Source organism: Dipodomys merriami, unplaced genomic scaffold (genome assembly GCF_024711535.1).
Source record: "Dipodomys merriami isolate MVZ:Mamm:240054 unplaced genomic scaffold, mDipMer1.0.p SCAF_6, whole genome shotgun sequence".
Lineage (NCBI taxonomy): Eukaryota > Metazoa > Chordata > Mammalia > Rodentia > Heteromyidae > Dipodomys > Dipodomys merriami.
In genome coordinates this window covers 18594741-18612338 of record NW_027206179.1, presented here as the reverse complement: position 1 = coordinate 18612338, position 17598 = coordinate 18594741, and the positions used below count along the sequence as shown (strand labels likewise).

General features: G+C 42.5%; 1 protein-coding gene across 3 annotated transcripts in view; it reads left to right on the top strand.

The window, feature by feature from the left end:
- The first annotated feature begins 9895 nt into the window (after positions 1–9895).
- Positions 9896–17598, top strand: part of Tpp2 (tripeptidyl peptidase 2) — a 61894-nt gene continuing 54191 nt past the window's right edge. For 2 of the 3 annotated variants that reach the window (XM_070002652.1, XM_070002651.1), the window contains exon 1: positions 9896–10154. In XM_070002652.1, the coding sequence (XP_069858753.1) occupies positions 9990–10154 (165 nt within the window). In that variant the 5' untranslated portion in view covers positions 9896–9989. The remainder of the gene's footprint in view (positions 10155–17598) is intronic. The other variant, XM_070002653.1, reaches the window with a different exon arrangement.

Here is a 17598-nt window from a genome sequence, read left to right as displayed (position 1 = left end):
CCCAAGGTAATCTATCCCTGACTGTGCTCAGTGGAGCTGGTGAGGATGAAGGTGCAGCCTGCCTTCTTTGCCAACATGCCGGGTATGTTGTCCTGCATGCACTTAATTCCCATCACTGCATGACATTCAACAAACAGGAAAGGGAGGTGCTTTCTCTACTCAGCCTGAAGCAAGATGGGGTTGGGGGACGGCAGAAAAAGCTGCCACTGAGCCAGTCCCAGGATAAGGCTTGCTTCTACTAATACCATCCTGAGGATTGTGTCAAAAGACAGGGTTTTAACACGGACGAGACTGACTTGTTTTACAGCATGTTGGCACAGGGCATTACCGTGGATGGAAATGTGCTCACCTGAGCTTCACAGAAAACTGACCCCAGTGTTTCCTGAGTTAATATGTGGTTGACGACAACCATGTAGAGTGCAACTTCTTGATGGAGTATGGCAAGAATCAGCTGTATGTATGTGCCTGTCCTGTAACACCCCCCTTCCCCCCCCCACCCCGGTGGTTGTGCTGACCCAATGACATGGAAGCAGAGAAGCCATGTTTTCTCAGAGCCATCCTATCACTACCCACTGTGTTCTTGATGCCCCCTGCCCCCTCCCTCCACCACCACCACATAGTTACCCAGCGATGTGCTCATCTCTGGCTTCTCTACAAGCCAGGGACTACAAAGAAGATGTCAGAGAATGAGGCAAGGATGCCTGTGCCAGACAGAGATAACAGGTAAAGCATTTCAATTTGGGAGACAGCCTTGATTACATCACTTAGCCCAGTCCCGGGAGCGGAAGCAGCTGTGCGATCGAGATGAAGCATCCTGCTGACGGGGATGAAACTGGAGCAGTGGAGGTGATGAGAAGGGATATGGTTCCTGGTGTGTTTGAAAGTCAGAGCCAATAGACTTTGTAGATGGATCCGATGTGGTATGAGAGAGGAAAGTGAGGAGACAAGATTCTTCTGGCCTTAGTGGCTGGAAATACCCCATTTCTAGTAACTGAGATTGGGGAAAGTCTGCAGAAAGAGAAAACTGAGCAAAGTCTGCAGGGAAGTTTGACATTCCCACTAGATATCCAAGTGGAATAATTAAGGTAGCCATTGGAATTTGGGAGAGTGGTCCATCTGGTGATTTCAATGTTGCTGTCTTCGGAACATAACATTACTTCAAACTATGCAACTACAGTCCATCACTGAAAGAGTTCAGTGCAGGTAGACGGATTTTTAGTTCATGCTGGCAGCAGAGGTCAGTAGAGCAGGAAGAACTAGCAGAGGAGACAGAAACAAAGAGAACAGGAAGACATCAGGGAGCATTTTGTTCTGAAAACAGCTTGACTTTGTAAAAGACCGCTCCCAGCCAAGTGAAAAGATGAGACTCCACCTTCCAATTTAGCAGTATGGAGGTGCGTGAATGAACCATTTCAAGCAAAGCATAATCCTCGTGGGTTTCCAGGGAAACCCAGTTTCAAAGAAATATTTTCAGATTCTGGTTTCAGAGGGAAAAAGGAGAGCCTAATCCTAAAGTTCTTAATATCAGGAGGTTAATTGGAGACAATAAGTGTAGAAATTTGGGAAAGCTTAGGGTTATTCCAGCTGATAAGGGGACATATATCCAGGTTCCAGGCCTGGTATCACACAGCCAAGCAGAAAAGGGTGGATTTGAAGAGGAAAAGCAGTTAATTTACAACTGGTACATCCCTAATGGAATAAAAAATATTAGAAAAACTTTCTAGCTTTAATTGTATTACACAGCTGTCTTAGAACCAAGTACAGCAAAGAAATACTGGTAAATTCAGACTCTCCCTAACTCTTCTGATTTTAAGAATCCCCTGGGTTCGGAGGCCCTCCCATAAGAGATCCTGGGGTGATTCAAATCTTTTGACAAGTTTGGTGATACTGGTTCAGGAAATATCTTTTCAGTTGTCATGTTATAACTGCCCCTGATTTTGTTACATTATTTTTGCTTCAAAATAATAATTGAAAATCTTAGAGAAATCCATTAATTAGTAGAAAAAGGCTTACACTTACAAACTTTGCTTTATGAATTTATGAAAAAATGTTTCCAATGAAAAAATGACAGCTTCAAATGACTGAAAAATTCCCAGTCTGTCACCCTAAGAGGCTGCCACTCCAGCCTATGTGATTTTTTTTTTTTTTTTTTTTTTTTTGGTTAGTCCTGGGGTCTGAACTCTGGGCCTAGGTGCTGTCCCTCAGCTCTTCAGCTCAAGGCTAATGCTCTATCACTTGAGTCATAGCACCACTTCCAGCCTTTTCTACTTATGTGGTGTTGAGGAGTCGAACCCAGGGCCTCCTGCATGTCAGGCAAGCACTCTACCACTGAGCCACCTTCCCAGCCCCCAGCCTGTCATTTTTATAACTAATGATTTTTATAACCAGATGCCCACTGAACTCTTGAACTCTGGGGCTTGAACTCTGGGCCTGGGCGCTGTCCCTCAGCTGTTCAGCTCAAGGCTACCACTTGAGCCACAGCACCACTTCCAGTTTTCTGGTGGTTTATTGGAGATAAGAGTTTCAGGGCCTTTCCTGTCCCAGCTGGCTTTGAACCATAATCCTCAGATCTTAGCCTCCTGAGTAGCTAGGATTACAGGCATGAGCCACTGGCATCTGGCAACATTCTTTCATTAAAAGAAAAAGGAATAATGCTATAAGATCAGAGATGTATTTTGTTAAGATAAATTCTAGAAAGTTAAAAAAGTATTTGTTCTTATTGTTTCACAAATTACAAATTGTTATCTCAGGGAAATGGACTTACAAGGGCTCTTTACCATACACCTAAAGTGAGGTTTTTTAAAGAAAAAATTGCAAACTTACTAATCCTTTTAAAAAATACTTGGTCTTAACCTGAAGTTGTAGAACGTTAAAACTTTACTGATCTCTGTTTATTGGATCTATATTGTATACGAGCCACATGCTAATAATAACAATTAGGTATTCTGTGGAAGTTATTTTTCTCCTTAACGATTATAAAATGCCCATATACATAGTTGAGGAAATAGGGCCTTAGTAAAGACCACATAGCTAATTAGTGGCAGAACTAGATCTGGAAGATTGTTTAAATTCGGTCTAAATGTGCCTTGCATCCATATCCCCTGCCTCTCTTTCTCAGTTCAGAAGGCTTAAGGCCATTATCTGGACTGGCTTTTAATTGGATTCCTAGACCTAACATGTTTTTCTGGCACCTCAAGCGTAGGCAGATGGTCAGAAGTTATGAAATACCACAGAAGATGTTGCAAAAGACAAGCATCCAATTAGGCAGATCCAGGCTTGAGTACATGAAGAGGCCCAGGATTCCCTAAGGTGCTTCCTGCAGTGGAGCCTGCAGGGTGGGGACCACACCTCAGCCAGTAACTCCCGTCCTTTCCCACAGCATTGTCATCACCACCATGGTGACTGTCAGAAAAAGTCAGTATGTTTTTTTGCAGGGAAACTGATATATATGAACTGGTTCAAGCAAAAGTCATGTAATGCCATCATGAACATCTTAACTGTCCCCCCAAAGGCCTATCTTGTAAAGGACTGGTCCCCAGAGTGGCACCATTGGGAGGTAGTGGATTTAAGAGTGGGGATGAGTGGGAGGGGTCCGTACGTCACTAGAGGTGTGCCCTTGAAGGGGATAAAGGGACCCTGGCCCTATCTTCTTTTCTTCTTTCACTTCTTAGTCATGAGGAGTGTGGCTTTGTTCCACTAAGCATTCCAACCATAATCTACCATCATGAACCTAGAGCAATAGACCCAAACATTGAAAGCATATCAATATATATAAATTGATTATCTCATGTATCTGTTCTAGTATGGAATACTGTCTTATACATATAGTATGCCCTATTAGCATTATAGTTTTTTTAAGTCAGAGAAAATTCCAAAGAAAGTCAAGCAAGAGTGCTCCACGTAAAGAAGCAAGGGAAGCAGAGGAATAAGGGCTCCTGGGTCTGGGCTTTTCTGGAAGCAGAACCACAGAGAGATCTGGAAGCCATGGTGGCCCATAGGCAACACCAGGCTCTGGGAACACAACTTTCCTAAACCTCAGTCTAAGCCTCCACCACATCCCTTGCCTGCTTCCTTCTGTCTGCTTTATTCCAGGAGTCCATTCCTGCCAATCACTAATTGCCATAAAGTATGCAGGTTGAAGACTCCCTGACCATGTCACTATCACAGGTTAGATTTTTCTAAGTATTAGAATTGGATTTAAATAAGACACATATGAAACTCTGACTTTGTCAGAATTGAAATGAAGAAGTTTATTTCATGAAAGATTTGTGTTTTGGAAACAACTGTACTTTCAAGAAACACCCATTGCCGCCCCCACAAGGCATTTTAAAACACACGCCTGGGATTAAATAAACAATAGCATGTCCAAACAATAGTAGGCATGCCTACAAAGAAAGAATAATAATTCTGTGTAATAACATTCACCAGAAACTATTGTGAAATAATGAAGGTGCAAAACAGTGCGACTAGTATAATATGCGAATATTTGTACAAAAAAGAGAGGTATGGCCTTGCTACAAATTCTGTTGGAACCTATACAATCTCTACATAGTTTGGGAAATTTGATTTTAAAATGTTCTCTAAATGGCCAGGTGCTGGTATCTCATGTCTGTAACTCTATCTACTTGAGGGGCTGAGACCTGAGGATTGCTGTTTGAAGCTAGTCCATGAGACTCATCTCCAATTAAGCAACAAAAAAGCCAGAAGTGCAGGTGTGACTCAAATGATAGAGTGTTAGCCTTGAGCAAAAAAGTCAGAGATGCAGCACCCAGGTCCTGAGTTCAAACCTTAGGTCCCGAGTTCAAACCAGTGCACACGTGTGCACGCGCGCACACACACACGCACACACACACACACACACACGCACATGTGCACACTTTAAAAAAATTATATGGTGCAGTAATATTGCCTTTCATTGCACCTATGCATTGACTGGCAGCGTCAAATGGGACAAGTCATGGAAAAGGGAGCATTAATGACATCTGTCTCCACACTTCCTGCTTTGGAAAATGGTATGTGAGAGACTTGGGGTATGAGTTTTTATCTTACATAGTGTTACTGACACCTTGGTCTAATGACCTTATTTTGCTCTTTCCTCCCTGTTCTCCTCCTCTACCTAAGTCTTGTTTTATGTATCTATATTGCCTCTTCCTTGCCAACTACCCTCTATCGCCTTTCTTTTCCACATTCAGTGAATGGGCATGTTGTCAAGTAGCACAAACTGACTTACCATTTAGATATTCTTCCCCCTTTCCCTCCCAACCCCCGCCCCCGGGGAAGCTGGAATAACATTAAATCAAAAAAGAAAATTATAAACAAACAACATGTAAAACACTATAACTTAAAGACAAAGTAATGAATTAAATGACTTTGTATTGAATTCAAGTGATTTCAAGCATTGTATAATAAATAGTAGTCTTCAAGTCACAAATAATTCCTACATAATTTTTAGATTCTTAAAAGATCCTGACAATATGTATTTGGCAAACGGTCACATTGGTTCTCCTTTGCACTTCCTATTTTTATGGCTGGATTTCTTACTTGAAAAAAATGTATTGTAAAGGTAAAGTACAGAGGGGTTAGTTCCATAAGTCAGGTAAGGAGTACAATTCTTTTTGAACAGTGTCACCCTCCCGATCTCTCACTTTTTATAGGGCAAGAGTTACACAACCTGAAGCTTTGTTTAATCAAAGTCCAGTGCCTATGTGTTGTTTCATTATTTTTTTTGTACTAGGTATTATGCCTGGTGCCAAGGTAAGCATTCTAACAACTGAGCCATTCACCCCCCCTTTTTTTAAGATGGGGGTCTTACTTTGCCTAGGCTAGCCTCCATCCTCCAACCTTCACCTTCCTTTCCCATGAATTTTTTTTTCCTCTACCACTTTGAAACACAGCTCCACTTCTGTTTTTCTGGTGGTTAATTGGAGATAAGAGGCTAATTTACTTTCTTACTCAGGTTGGGTTTGAACTGTGATCCTCAAATCTCAACCTCCTGAATAGCTAACATTACAGGTATGAGCCACCAATCCCCTGGTCCATGAATCTTTTGGTTTTTGTAACCAAGAACAAATTTTAAGAGTATGATTATTAGAAAAAAGGGTACAGTCTTTCAAATCATTCCAGAATCTACCTTGAGGAACAAGAACTAGGAAATAAACACAAAAGCATAGCAGCATACAGTGCTCTACTGTGTGTTATGTTAAACTTTTCATTTGTCTCATTAAATCCACCTTTTCTCCAATTTAGGCAAAGGTTATAGCAAAAGATGACATTTGTCAGATGAGTGGTTCATAAAATGGGAGCAGCTGTGCTTCTAAATCTCGTTAATGTCACCTTTAAGGCAAGTTATACAAGTCTTTCCTACCCCAGTCATGCTTCCTGGAAGGTTAGCAGCTGATGGTTCCAGTTTTACAAGAAAAACAGTCATGAAAACCCTGTTGTAACTAGACTAGCCCTGTCATTAATGCAAGTATGACTTGTTAATGTATCTGTTTAATAGCTACATTTTCCAATAAAAATTTTTCCATTCAACTTTTTTTGTTCTACAATTGTGTGTGTGTGTGCACCCACGCGCTCACATGCATACATGCGTGTTGGTCCTAGGGCTTGAACTCAGGGCCTGGACCCTGTCCCTGAGCTTTTGTCCTCAAAACTAGTGCTCTACCACTTGAGCCATGGCTCCACTTACAGATATTTTTTGTCATTAAATGGAGCTAATGGTCTTATTTACTTTCCTGCTTGGGCTGGCCTTGAATCTCAGATCTAGCTCCCTGAGTAGCTAAGATTACAGTCATGAACTTCTGGTGCCCAGCCTTTTGTATAATTTTTGACCTTCTCTTTTTAAGGTACTAGAGATTGAGCATAGAGCCTTATACATTCTAGGAGTGTACTATCTCTTATCTGTATTCCTACCCCATGTTCTGTCATTTTAAAGCAGTTTGAAATCTGTTCATATTATTTTGATCAACTTTGTAATAATCCAAAAGAAAAATTTTAATGGACAGTTTTTGATTATACATATACTGACAGATATATTTGAATGATTTTTACTTACAATAGGTCCAATGGAAATCACATTATGACCTATGTAGAATGGTAATAAAGTTTTAAGACAGTGATGTAAAGCATGTAACTGGTTATTTTATAAATGATGATAGGTATTGAAACATCAGATATTCAACTGGATATATGTAAATGAGTGATTATAAAAACTCATGAAATGTATTATATGCCTTAAATTATGTTGTTCATAATTTTCTAAATTAATGACAAATACTGGTATCATCCTCAACTGTACAAAGGGATATACAATTTTTCTAAAACACTTTTGTACAGTACACAGTAAAAAACAACAACCTGCCAGGCACCTATGGCTCACACTTTTAAATCCTAGCTATCTCAGAAGCTGAGATCAGGAGCATCATGGTTCTAACCCAGGCCAGTCCAAAAAGTTAACAAGACTCCTTCGTGTATAGCTGGAGGTGTGGCATGGCCTATCATCCTGGCTACATAGGAGGCTGAGATGGAGACAGGTACAGCCCTGGCAGCAAAGTCCAGAAGCTCTATCTCAACAGAAACTGGGTATGGTGGTGTGTGACTGCCACCCCAAATATGATAGAATGCCAAAAATAAGTGGATCATTGTCCGGGCCCATTTTCAGCAGTCCATGAAACAGCTAGAAGGGCTCAGTAGCCAAGCAATTGCCTAGCAAGTGGCCCTGAGTTCAAACTCCAGTGCTGCCAAAACAAAATAATAATAGTGATAACATAAAGCATACTGTTACAAGAGTCTAACAATAGCCTGACACTTAGGTTTCATAATAAATAGTTCATTCCCTGTTCTTTGGATAGAAAGTCATACTGAAACACAGAGGTACACAAGTAATGGTAGGAAATACTGGGGGAAATCCATGAAAACAGTAATCCAGCTCTTCCAGGTCTGGTTTTCATTCATCATCATTATCCCTTTTGTATCCTTATGTAAAATGAAGCGACTGGGGGGCTTGGAATGTGGCTCAGTGGTAGTGATAGCATGCATGAAGCCCTGGGTTCAATTCCTCAGTACCACATAAACAGAAAAAGCCAGAAGTGGTGCTGTGGCTCAAGTGGTAGAGTGCTAGCTAGCCTTGAGCAAAAGAAGTTCAGGAACAGTGCTATAGCCCTGAGTTCAAGCCCCATGTCTGTAAAAAAAAAAAAGTGATTGGACTAGAGTTTATCTGGAACATTCTATCTTTATAGGCTCTACATTAAATGCCTTCTGAGTTTCTTATATATGTTTTCTTTCTGTCCAAGTGCTTAAAGATTTGTTTATAGATATTATGGCCAACAATGGGAATTAAAAAGGAAAATAATTAGCTTTTCTCTTTTACTCTCCACTAAAGAGAATACGCTTCTCTGATCTTATGGAATAAGTAAATGATCAAGACAATAGCTGGAACTACTGCATAGCTCATAGGGCAGTTACTGAGAATTCATGGTCTCCTAAATCTTGTTTGGAAACTGGCACATATAGGCATTCTCTTTACCAGTCATTCTTAACTTGGGAGTCCCTAAATAGAATACAATGGGGTTTAAAAAGCATCTGTATTTTAACCTCTTAATTGAATATTTCCTGTAACCATAGAAGTACACAATAACCAGAGGGTGGTACTGCAGTTTACTCTTTCATCAGTAAAATTCAGTTTAAGTGTGCAGTTGTTACAGATAAATATGCCCAAGTGCCATTTATGCTTGCTTTACTACTTTGAAATTGTGGTATGAATTAAACGTGGTACTAGCTCCCGTTAATGCAGAAAGCACACCTGCAATCACACACACACACACACACACACACACACACACATCTATGTAAAGCTACTGAAACAGAATTCTTGAAAAGTGCCTTTTACAATTAATATCCCTTATCATCCTATAGGTTTCATGAGGTACTTTTAAAAATAGTGCTGCCCAGAGGCCAGGTCAGATGGCCACAGGGGTATCTGGCACACGAAAAAAGCCTTGATTGCCCTGAAATGGGCCGCCAGATCTCTCAAGTGCAGCGACAGATGGTTCTTACTGTGAACCTGAATCTGAAAAACTGCAGAATATGTCTCCCTGATTGTGTGGAGAGTCGCCCCGCCAGCCTTAAGGTGCAATCAGGAACTTCAATTTAGGGGTGCGGGTAGGGTGGGGGTGGTGTGCAGGGGAGATAATGTTTTTCAGCAATCCTGGAGGCAAAGGGCAAGCACTTAATATAGCAAGGACCCATTTCCTTCTCGGGCTTTGTTACCGGCCACACAGACAACAGAACGGCCGACACCCCACTGCCTGCCGCGCTGCCCTCGCCACGCGCGACCAGGCCCAGCACGAGGAACCTTCGCCACCAAATCCAAGACGGCTCTCTTTCACAGAAACGAGTGCTGGAGACTGGGCCGCGATCCGCGGGCTCCGGAGGCGCAGAGAAGCGCGCCTGCCCCCGTGCCCGGCCCGCGCCCCGGGGCTGCGGCCCTCGCGACACCAGCGGGGCCCCGAAACTTTCGGCCACCACCTCAAGTGGAGACCTTCGTCCTCCAGGCCCGAGGTCCCCGCCTCTCCGGCGGGCGGCGCTCCGTCTAGGACGGCAGGACCCTATGCATCGAGGCCAAAATCCCCAAATCCTCAAAGATCCCCAACCGTGGGTGTCTCTCTCTCTCTCTCTCTCTCTCTCTCAAGTCCCCAGGTTCGAGAACCAGGCCCAACGACAACAACAACAACATCAACAACGCACCGAGGCTCCGCCCCCTTCTCTGCAGCCAGGACAACTCAGGCACTCGGCTACCCAGAGCGGCGCCGTTAGGTTACGTAGCGAGGCGTAATTGGTCGCCTCGGCCTGGCGGGCCTTGATTGGCTGTCGGCCGACAGGCCCCGCCCCTCGCCCGCTCCGCCGGCCTCGGTCGCCTGGGTGTCCTCGCGCTGCTCGTCGCGCGCGGCCTGGCGGTTTGCCTCTTCCTCGTCGTCCTCCCGCCGGCGCCCATGGCCACCGCCACGACCGAGGAGCCCTTCCCTTTCCACGGTCTCCTGCCGAAGAAAGAGACCGGAGCCGCCTCGTTCCTCTGCCGTTACCCGGAGTATGACGGGCGGGGAGTGCTCATCGCCGTGCTGGACACGGGGGTCGACCCCGGGGCCCCCGGCATGCAGGTGAGGCCGCCCCGAGGGCCCCGGCGCGGGCTGTGAGGGACCAGGCGGGACCGCCGTCCCCGGCCCGCCAGGCCTCAGCCAGCCCTGAGGGCCGGGCCGGGGCCGGGGCGGGCAGAGTCGGGCGGGAGGGGGTGCGGGGGTGGGGGGGGGTCCCCGCCCCGGACAAAAGCGCAGTGCCTGCGGCGGATGGTGGTGGGGGAGGCCGGGCCGCAGGGCTCCCCGTCTTCCCCGGGAGATGTCAAGGCCGGGCATCTCCCCGGGGTCCTTCCCACCACGCCACCTCCTCTTGGGAGGGGGGGGGGGTTCACTCCCAAGTGTCTCCGGCACCCTGAGCCTGGCTTGGTGATTTAAAGACGGAAATGTTCGTTTTTAATCGTGGTGGGGGGGGGGGGGGGCGGCAGCAGCAGCTGTAGCAGCAGCAGCAGCGGTAGTAGTAGTGGGGAGAAGAAAATAGATGGGAGCCAAAGACATGACAGAGTTGTTCTTGCCGTGGTTCGGGGGATTTTGGTTTTTGGAAAGAATAGTCTTTTTTTTTTTTTTTTTTAATCTCTCAGCGCCGAGGCCGGCTTTGTAGAAGTTAACTCGGTCCTCTTCCGGAAGTGCCCCCTTCCGATAGTTTTGTGTATTCTATTTTTAAGCGGTCGGTGAGTGTATTTGCTTAGAGGTCGTTGAAGCTCGCAGCTTCGTCTTTTACAGAAGAAGTCAAATTTCCTTCATTTCGGACGAACTGTTCAGGCCTTATGAAAAATATTCTTGTATTCGTCCCAAACCTCAAAACACCAAGAGAATCTACTTTTCCATGCAGTTTAAAATGTCAGTCTTGCCGTAGGCAGTTTAAAAATCTTTAGTCCCAGGGTGCCAAACTGAGAAGTAGTTTTTTTTTTTAACTTAAATGTCGTTATTAACATTCTGTCTTTAAACTTTTGTAAACTTCACGTTTTACTGAAATGTACCAGCAAGCAAAAAATAAACTTGGTCGGGATCCGTCTCCCAAAGTCTACCCTGCTGGCCATAGGTCACTTCTTTATCTGGTCACTTCTTCTGTTTCCTTGGCCCCCTTTCCCTGCTAAGCCCTGGTACTTAATCATTCTCTTTCTCCTCCCCTCTGGGTTCTTCACTCCTCTCTGATAAGTGAGGTGGCAGTTTTGAGGACAGTAGGTAATACAAAGGGGTGAATGCAGTCATGATATTCAATGTACAAATGTGAAAATGGACCCAGGCAATTTGAGGGTATGAACATGATTAGAAAGATGGAGAAGACTGATGGAAGAATGATCAAGTTATGTTGTATAGACATGCTGAATCAAAACGCCCATTGTACAACTGCTGAAAGATAACAAAAAAATTAATTTAAAAAGAAAAACATGAGGAAGTCAATCTGGCCACTACCTACCTATACAAACCTTCCAGGAATCTTGCTTCCTGGTGTGGATTTTCTTTAGGGAAGAATGGCATACTTGTGATGTCTTGCTTGGCAGCATCTGAATTAGAAGAGGAGCTGTAATGAGCTGCCTCCTGGTAACTATAATTACTGTATTAAAAACTCCTGAGACTTAGAACAGTGACAGCATCACCTCATTGTGGCTTTAGTGTAGAGTGGTTATGCCTCCCTTTGTGCACTGTGTGTTTACTTTCTGTAGGGCTAAGTGGGTGACGAATAGCTGGGTAAGAGGCTCACTGGTTCCTTTGTCAGGATAATGAAGATCAGCAATCAGGAGTTTGGAGCAATTTTGCTCAGTACTCTGCCTGTCCAATATTTCTCTTACTGTCTGTGAAGTAATCATTTTCACCCCTCAGTGTTGTTACAAAAATTAATTACATGTGACTTAGAGCACTTAAGTGCTCAAGGAAAGTACTAAATATCATTTTAAAAACAATAAACACTACTAAGGAAGAATTGAATGCTTGTCTTTGATTAACACATAAATGGAAAATGTGTTAGCTAATTACCCGTAATACTATAAATGTTCAAGCTGTAAAATATATTTGAAATCAAATGGAAATAACTCCTTAATAACTGTAATTGAGATATTGACCAAATAGGGGTAGTTGAAAGAAATTCATTAAGATGGCTTTCAAACATGAATAGTAATTTGTGTATACCTCCCTAAGATAAAGTGGGTAAAAATAAAAAAAGGAAGGAAGACTAAGACAGGAAGAAGAGGTGGAATCGATCATTTGTCAAGCAAGTCTTAAATCAAGACCTGGAGACACAGTACAAACTTGGAAGAAGTATGGTTGTCTCCTTCTTTGGTGACTTCCTTGGCCAAGTTCTCTTTTGTGATAGTTGGCTTCTGGGTATGTCAAGAAGTAGGTGATAGCACTAGATGAGTAGTTATTAAATAGTAGTAGTGATTAAATAAAAGAGTAACAAATGAGTAGTGATTAAATGTTTTCAGCACAAACTTGAAGATTCTTCCAGAGGCCTAACGTTTCAGTTGTTTAGTGTGAAGCTTTGTGTTGTGGGGACTGTTACAGAGATGAGAGAAGGGCTGAAGGGAGAGGCCTGACCAGTTGGATTTCACAGACAAGATGGAACGTGGACTAGACCAGACGGTGTCAGCAGGTCTCCATGCCACTAATCTTACTTCTCTTTGATCCTTGCTTCACATTGTCACACTTGTATTACAAACTCATGTTACAAAGAAACCTTGTATTACAATTTTGATCAAAACCATTTTGAAATCCCAATTGCTTTTGATTAAATATTTATAAAAACTTGTGTCTTGCTATATTATAAGACCCCTTAGCATCCAACTCGAGTCTCATGTGGCTAGAAGTTCCCACCATTTCATCTGTCTGCAGCCTGCTAGCTGCTGCCCTTTACTCTTCACTTACCCACATGCCACTGCTTGTGGAGTTTAATCTGCCTGCAAGCCTTCTCCCATTGCCAGTAAACTCCTGCCTAATGCTTTTAGGACTCAACTGTGTCTTGACGTCATCACTTTTTAGGAAATCACTGCTTGAATTTAGCCTCCCAGTAGATATTTATTTGTATGTACTAGCCATTTCGTGAGGGTCTGTGACTTCAAGATTAATAAGGCTTATTTCCTATTAAGACACATTTAGGGGTTTTCCCTCTTTTTTGTTCATATCCTCTTTAAAATAGTTTGCATTTCTATTTACGTTCCATTTTCCTGGTTAAGTTAAAATTCTTTGAAAGCATATATCATAATTTATATATAATCTGATAATGATCAATTTTCTGCTAAGGAAAAGTATATGTGTAATATATGTGCATAATACAGGCTTGTGATTTTCTTATGGGGAAAAAGTATTTGAGGAAAGAAGAAGTAATTGTATAATATAATTGGTTACTAATGTTGATTGCTTGTTTGGTACTGGGGCTTGGACTCATAGTCTCAAGCTCACTCAGCCTTCTTACTCATGGTTATCACAATACTACTTGAGCCAGCCTTCCATCCTGCTTTTTGCTGGTTAATTGAAGTGAGTAGATCTCAGACATTTTTGCCAGTGCTGACTTTAAACCATGAGCATCCAGATCTCAGCCTTCTGAGGAGCTAGGATTATAGGTATGAGTCACTGGCGCCAGCCTGCTTTTAATTTTTGTTAGCTCTCTTTCAGTTAGCTCTTTCCCATTTTTGAAAGCTAGGTTTTATGTTCTTGGATTCTTTCTTATATGCTGTCCTTAACCTTTATTATTAATTGTGTTATTTTCTCTACTTGTCTATCTTCTCAAATGATGGTAAACTTTCTGAAAGCGAAGATCCTCTTATCCATTTAGCATATATTCTCAGAATAAGAAAATGTTCTTGCACGAGAGCACATTTTCAATATCTCAAGTAAATACTTACACATTCACTTGATTTTGCTTGGAATGTTTTTCTACTTTTGCCCTCATGTTCGACTCCTTTCTACAAATGCCTCAGTGAGTGGTTCCCAAACCTCATCAGTTCCCTCAGTATAATGGTTATATTGGAGGTATAAAGTAACTGTGTTTTTTTTGGGGGGGGGGTGGTCAGCGTACGGCCTGAACTCTGGGCCTGGGCGCTATCCCTCAGCTCTTCAGCTCAAGGCTAGCGCTCTACCACTTGAGCCACAGTGCCACTTCCGGCTTTTTTCTTTTTGCTTATGTGATGCTGAGGAATCGAACCCAGGACCTCATGCATGCAAGGCAAGCGCTCTACCACTGAGCCACCTTCCCAGCCCCAGTAACTGAGATTTTTGACATTGACATTTGGGGGAAAACTTTTGGGTAATTTCGTTCATTTGGCTAGTAAGCATTTTTCAGTCTTCCATTCAGGACAGAGCATATTATCTGAGCTCTGTCTATAATTTCTCTGTCCAGGCTTTTGGTCACTCACCTACTGGGCACCTTTCCCTCCTCAGAGACGGAGGGAGGACTTAGTTCCAATGTTTGTAGTTCAATTTCTTCTTCTTCCTTTTTTTTTTTTTTTTTTTTTTTTTGCTTTTTTTTGTTAGTTGTGGGATGTAAACTCGGGGCCTGGGCACTGACTCCGAGCTTTTTCTGCTCAAGCCTAGCAGTCTACCTCTTCGATCCACAGTGCCACTTCCAGTTTTCTGGTGATTAATTTAATATAACAGTCTCACAGACTTTCCTGCCTGGGCTGGCTTTGAACCATGATCCTCGATCTCAGCCTCATGAGTAGCGAGGATCATAAGCATGAGCCTCCAGCTTCACTTCTACAGGTCCATTGCAAAATTCTCATGGCTTTTTTTCTTTCTTTCTTTCTTTTTAATTCTAGCTTTAAAAACTGTTGTCTTTTCTTAAGTGACATGGTTGTTTTTCACTTTAAAATTAAAAAACAAAGGTAAACCAGGCGCCTGTGGCTTATGCCTGTAGTCTTAGCTACTCAGGAGGCTGAGATCTGAGGATCACAGTTCAAAGCCAACCCAGGCAGGAAAGTCCATAAGACTCATCTCCAATAAACCAGTAGAAAACTGGAAGTGGTGCTGTGGCTCAAAGTAGTAGAGCACTCACCTTGAGCTGAAGAGCTCAGGGACAGCACCCAAGCCCAGAGTTCAAGCCCCACAAAAAATTAAAAAATAAAAAAAAAATTAAATAAAAATAAAAAATGGGTGAGAAAACTGCACGTACAAGAATTTTTAATGAAAATGTGTATGTATATGATGCAAGGCAAGCAAGGAGAGAGGAGGAGGGAGGAAGCAGTGGGGAGAGAGAGTAGGGAAGATGGGAACATAGAAGGAGCAAGATATACCTGACTTAGTAGATGGTAAATAAGCCACTAAATCCCATTAGGCTTCTTTCCTTTGCTCATATGCTCATAATGAGGTTTCTGATGAGAGGACTCTGACCTATTTGTGATCTCTTGTTATTGATTTTAAGTCATAGAGATGGTTCCCTTCTTAAAGATGAAGAAATAGTATTGTGTATTTTTTAAATTGCATCTTTGAAAATACTGATAATGCTAGTTTTAATGTGTAGCACTGACTTCTTCTTGTTTCTATTTTGTTATATTTTTTATTTGTATTTCTAGTTTTGTTGCTGGTGGTGTTGGTGGTGGTTGTGTTGTTTGGGTTTTGTTGTTGTTGTTGCTAGGGGCTTGTACTCCAGGCCTGAGCTCTGTCCCTGAGTTTTTTGCTCAAGGCTAGCGCTCTACCACTTGAGCTACCACACCACTTCCAGCTTTTTTCTAAGTAGTTTATTGGAGTCTGTCTCATGGAGCGAGGTGCTGGTGGCTCACACTTGTGATGCTAGCTACTCAAGAGGCTGAGATCTGAGGATCTTGATTCAAAGCCAACCCGAACAGAAAAGTCCATGAGATTTTTATCCCCAATTAACCACCAGAAAATCAGAAGTGGCACTGTGGCTCAAAGTTGTACAGCTGCTAGCTTTGAGCAATAAAGCTCAGGGACAAGGCCCAGGCCATGAGTTAAGGCCCACGACCCAGCAGGAGGAAAAAAAAAGTCTCATAAACTTTCCCACCTGGGCTGGCTTTGAACTGCAATCCTCAGATCTCAGCCTCCTGAGTAGCTAGGATTACAAGTGTGAGCTACCAGAATCTAGCTTAATACACATTTTAAATTCACCAAATAGCTTTTGCAAAGCTATTCCAGAAAGTGTCTGGAATTTTCTCATGAATATATAGTGCAGCTGTTTCCTATACAGGCTTGTGGTACAGATAAAACATTGTGGCTGGCAAGAAACTATACCTTGCAAAAACTATATAAATGTTAATAAGTAGTGTTTTAATAGTAATTAAAGGCTTTTTGAGTGCTAAACAGGCGCTGTTGGGAATTGGATATTGGTTGGTGAATAGAAGAGTTGTTGCCCCTATGGAGCTTATTCTCTGATAGGAGAAACGATAATTAAAGTGACTTAAGTTCTGTGGAGGACACGAAGTGCAAAGTGCGAACGAATTCAAGATACAGATGGCAATCATAGAGGAGGAGAGGTAGCTCCTGAAGGACATTTCACTAGAAAACCAAAAGATTGCATTGAATCTTTGAACCACTGCAGGGCTAGAGAATTTCAGGCACAACAGTCCTTGTGAAAAAGTGATGAGTCAGGGAAATGGTTGTTACATTGCAGGAGTTGGGAAAGGCAACAGTGGTTAGCAGTCGTGAGTGACGAGTGGCAACAGTCAGTGGTGCACAGTTTCTATATTCTGAGCGCTCCATGAATCCATGGAGAGCTTGTTTTTACTATGGTACTTGGTGGGGGCCAACAGTGGAAAAGGATGCTAAGGAAGTGATCTATATATGAGGGCAAAGACAAGAGACACAAGTGAGAGAATTAGGGTAATGGGTAGTGAAAAATCAGAGATGATATGATGGATTTAAATTTTTTTTTTTGGTCGGTCGTGGCTTGAAGTCTGAGCTTGGGCCCTGTCCCTAGATCTTTAGCTCAAGGCTAGTGCTCTACCACTTGAGCCACAGCGCTACTTCCAGATTTAAACTATTTTAAAGAAAGAATTAATTGGTCTTCCTGACAGTATGTGGCACAAGTCATAATAGTAACAATGGGAATAGTAGAAATAGTAGAAAATAAGAAAATAATTTTTTTTAGTTTCTGGCTTAAGCAGAGTTGTGTGGTGATTACTGAGAAGGCAAAGCTTGGAGAAAAACAGATTTGGGCCCATGTTACATTGAACTTGGTAGATGATAAATTTGAAGTGCTAGTGTGGCATTTCATTCTCTTCTCAGATTTTTCTTACCAGTAAGACCTCCCCCTGGCCAGCCAAGCTACAATTAAAAGCACATGAACCTCATGCTCTTTTTTTTTATTATTATTATTCTATCTGTAGCCTATTAGTTTATTGATTGCTTCCTCACTATATGATCTGTGAGATCAGAGATAATCATGTACTGATCACTGCTGTGTCCCCAGCATCTAAATTTAGGGTGTTGAAATACCAAATCACATAAAGAAAAATTTTTTGTGGGAAATTTTATACATGTGTACATGTACATAGGTTTGCATTGCTTTCTTTCTTTCTTT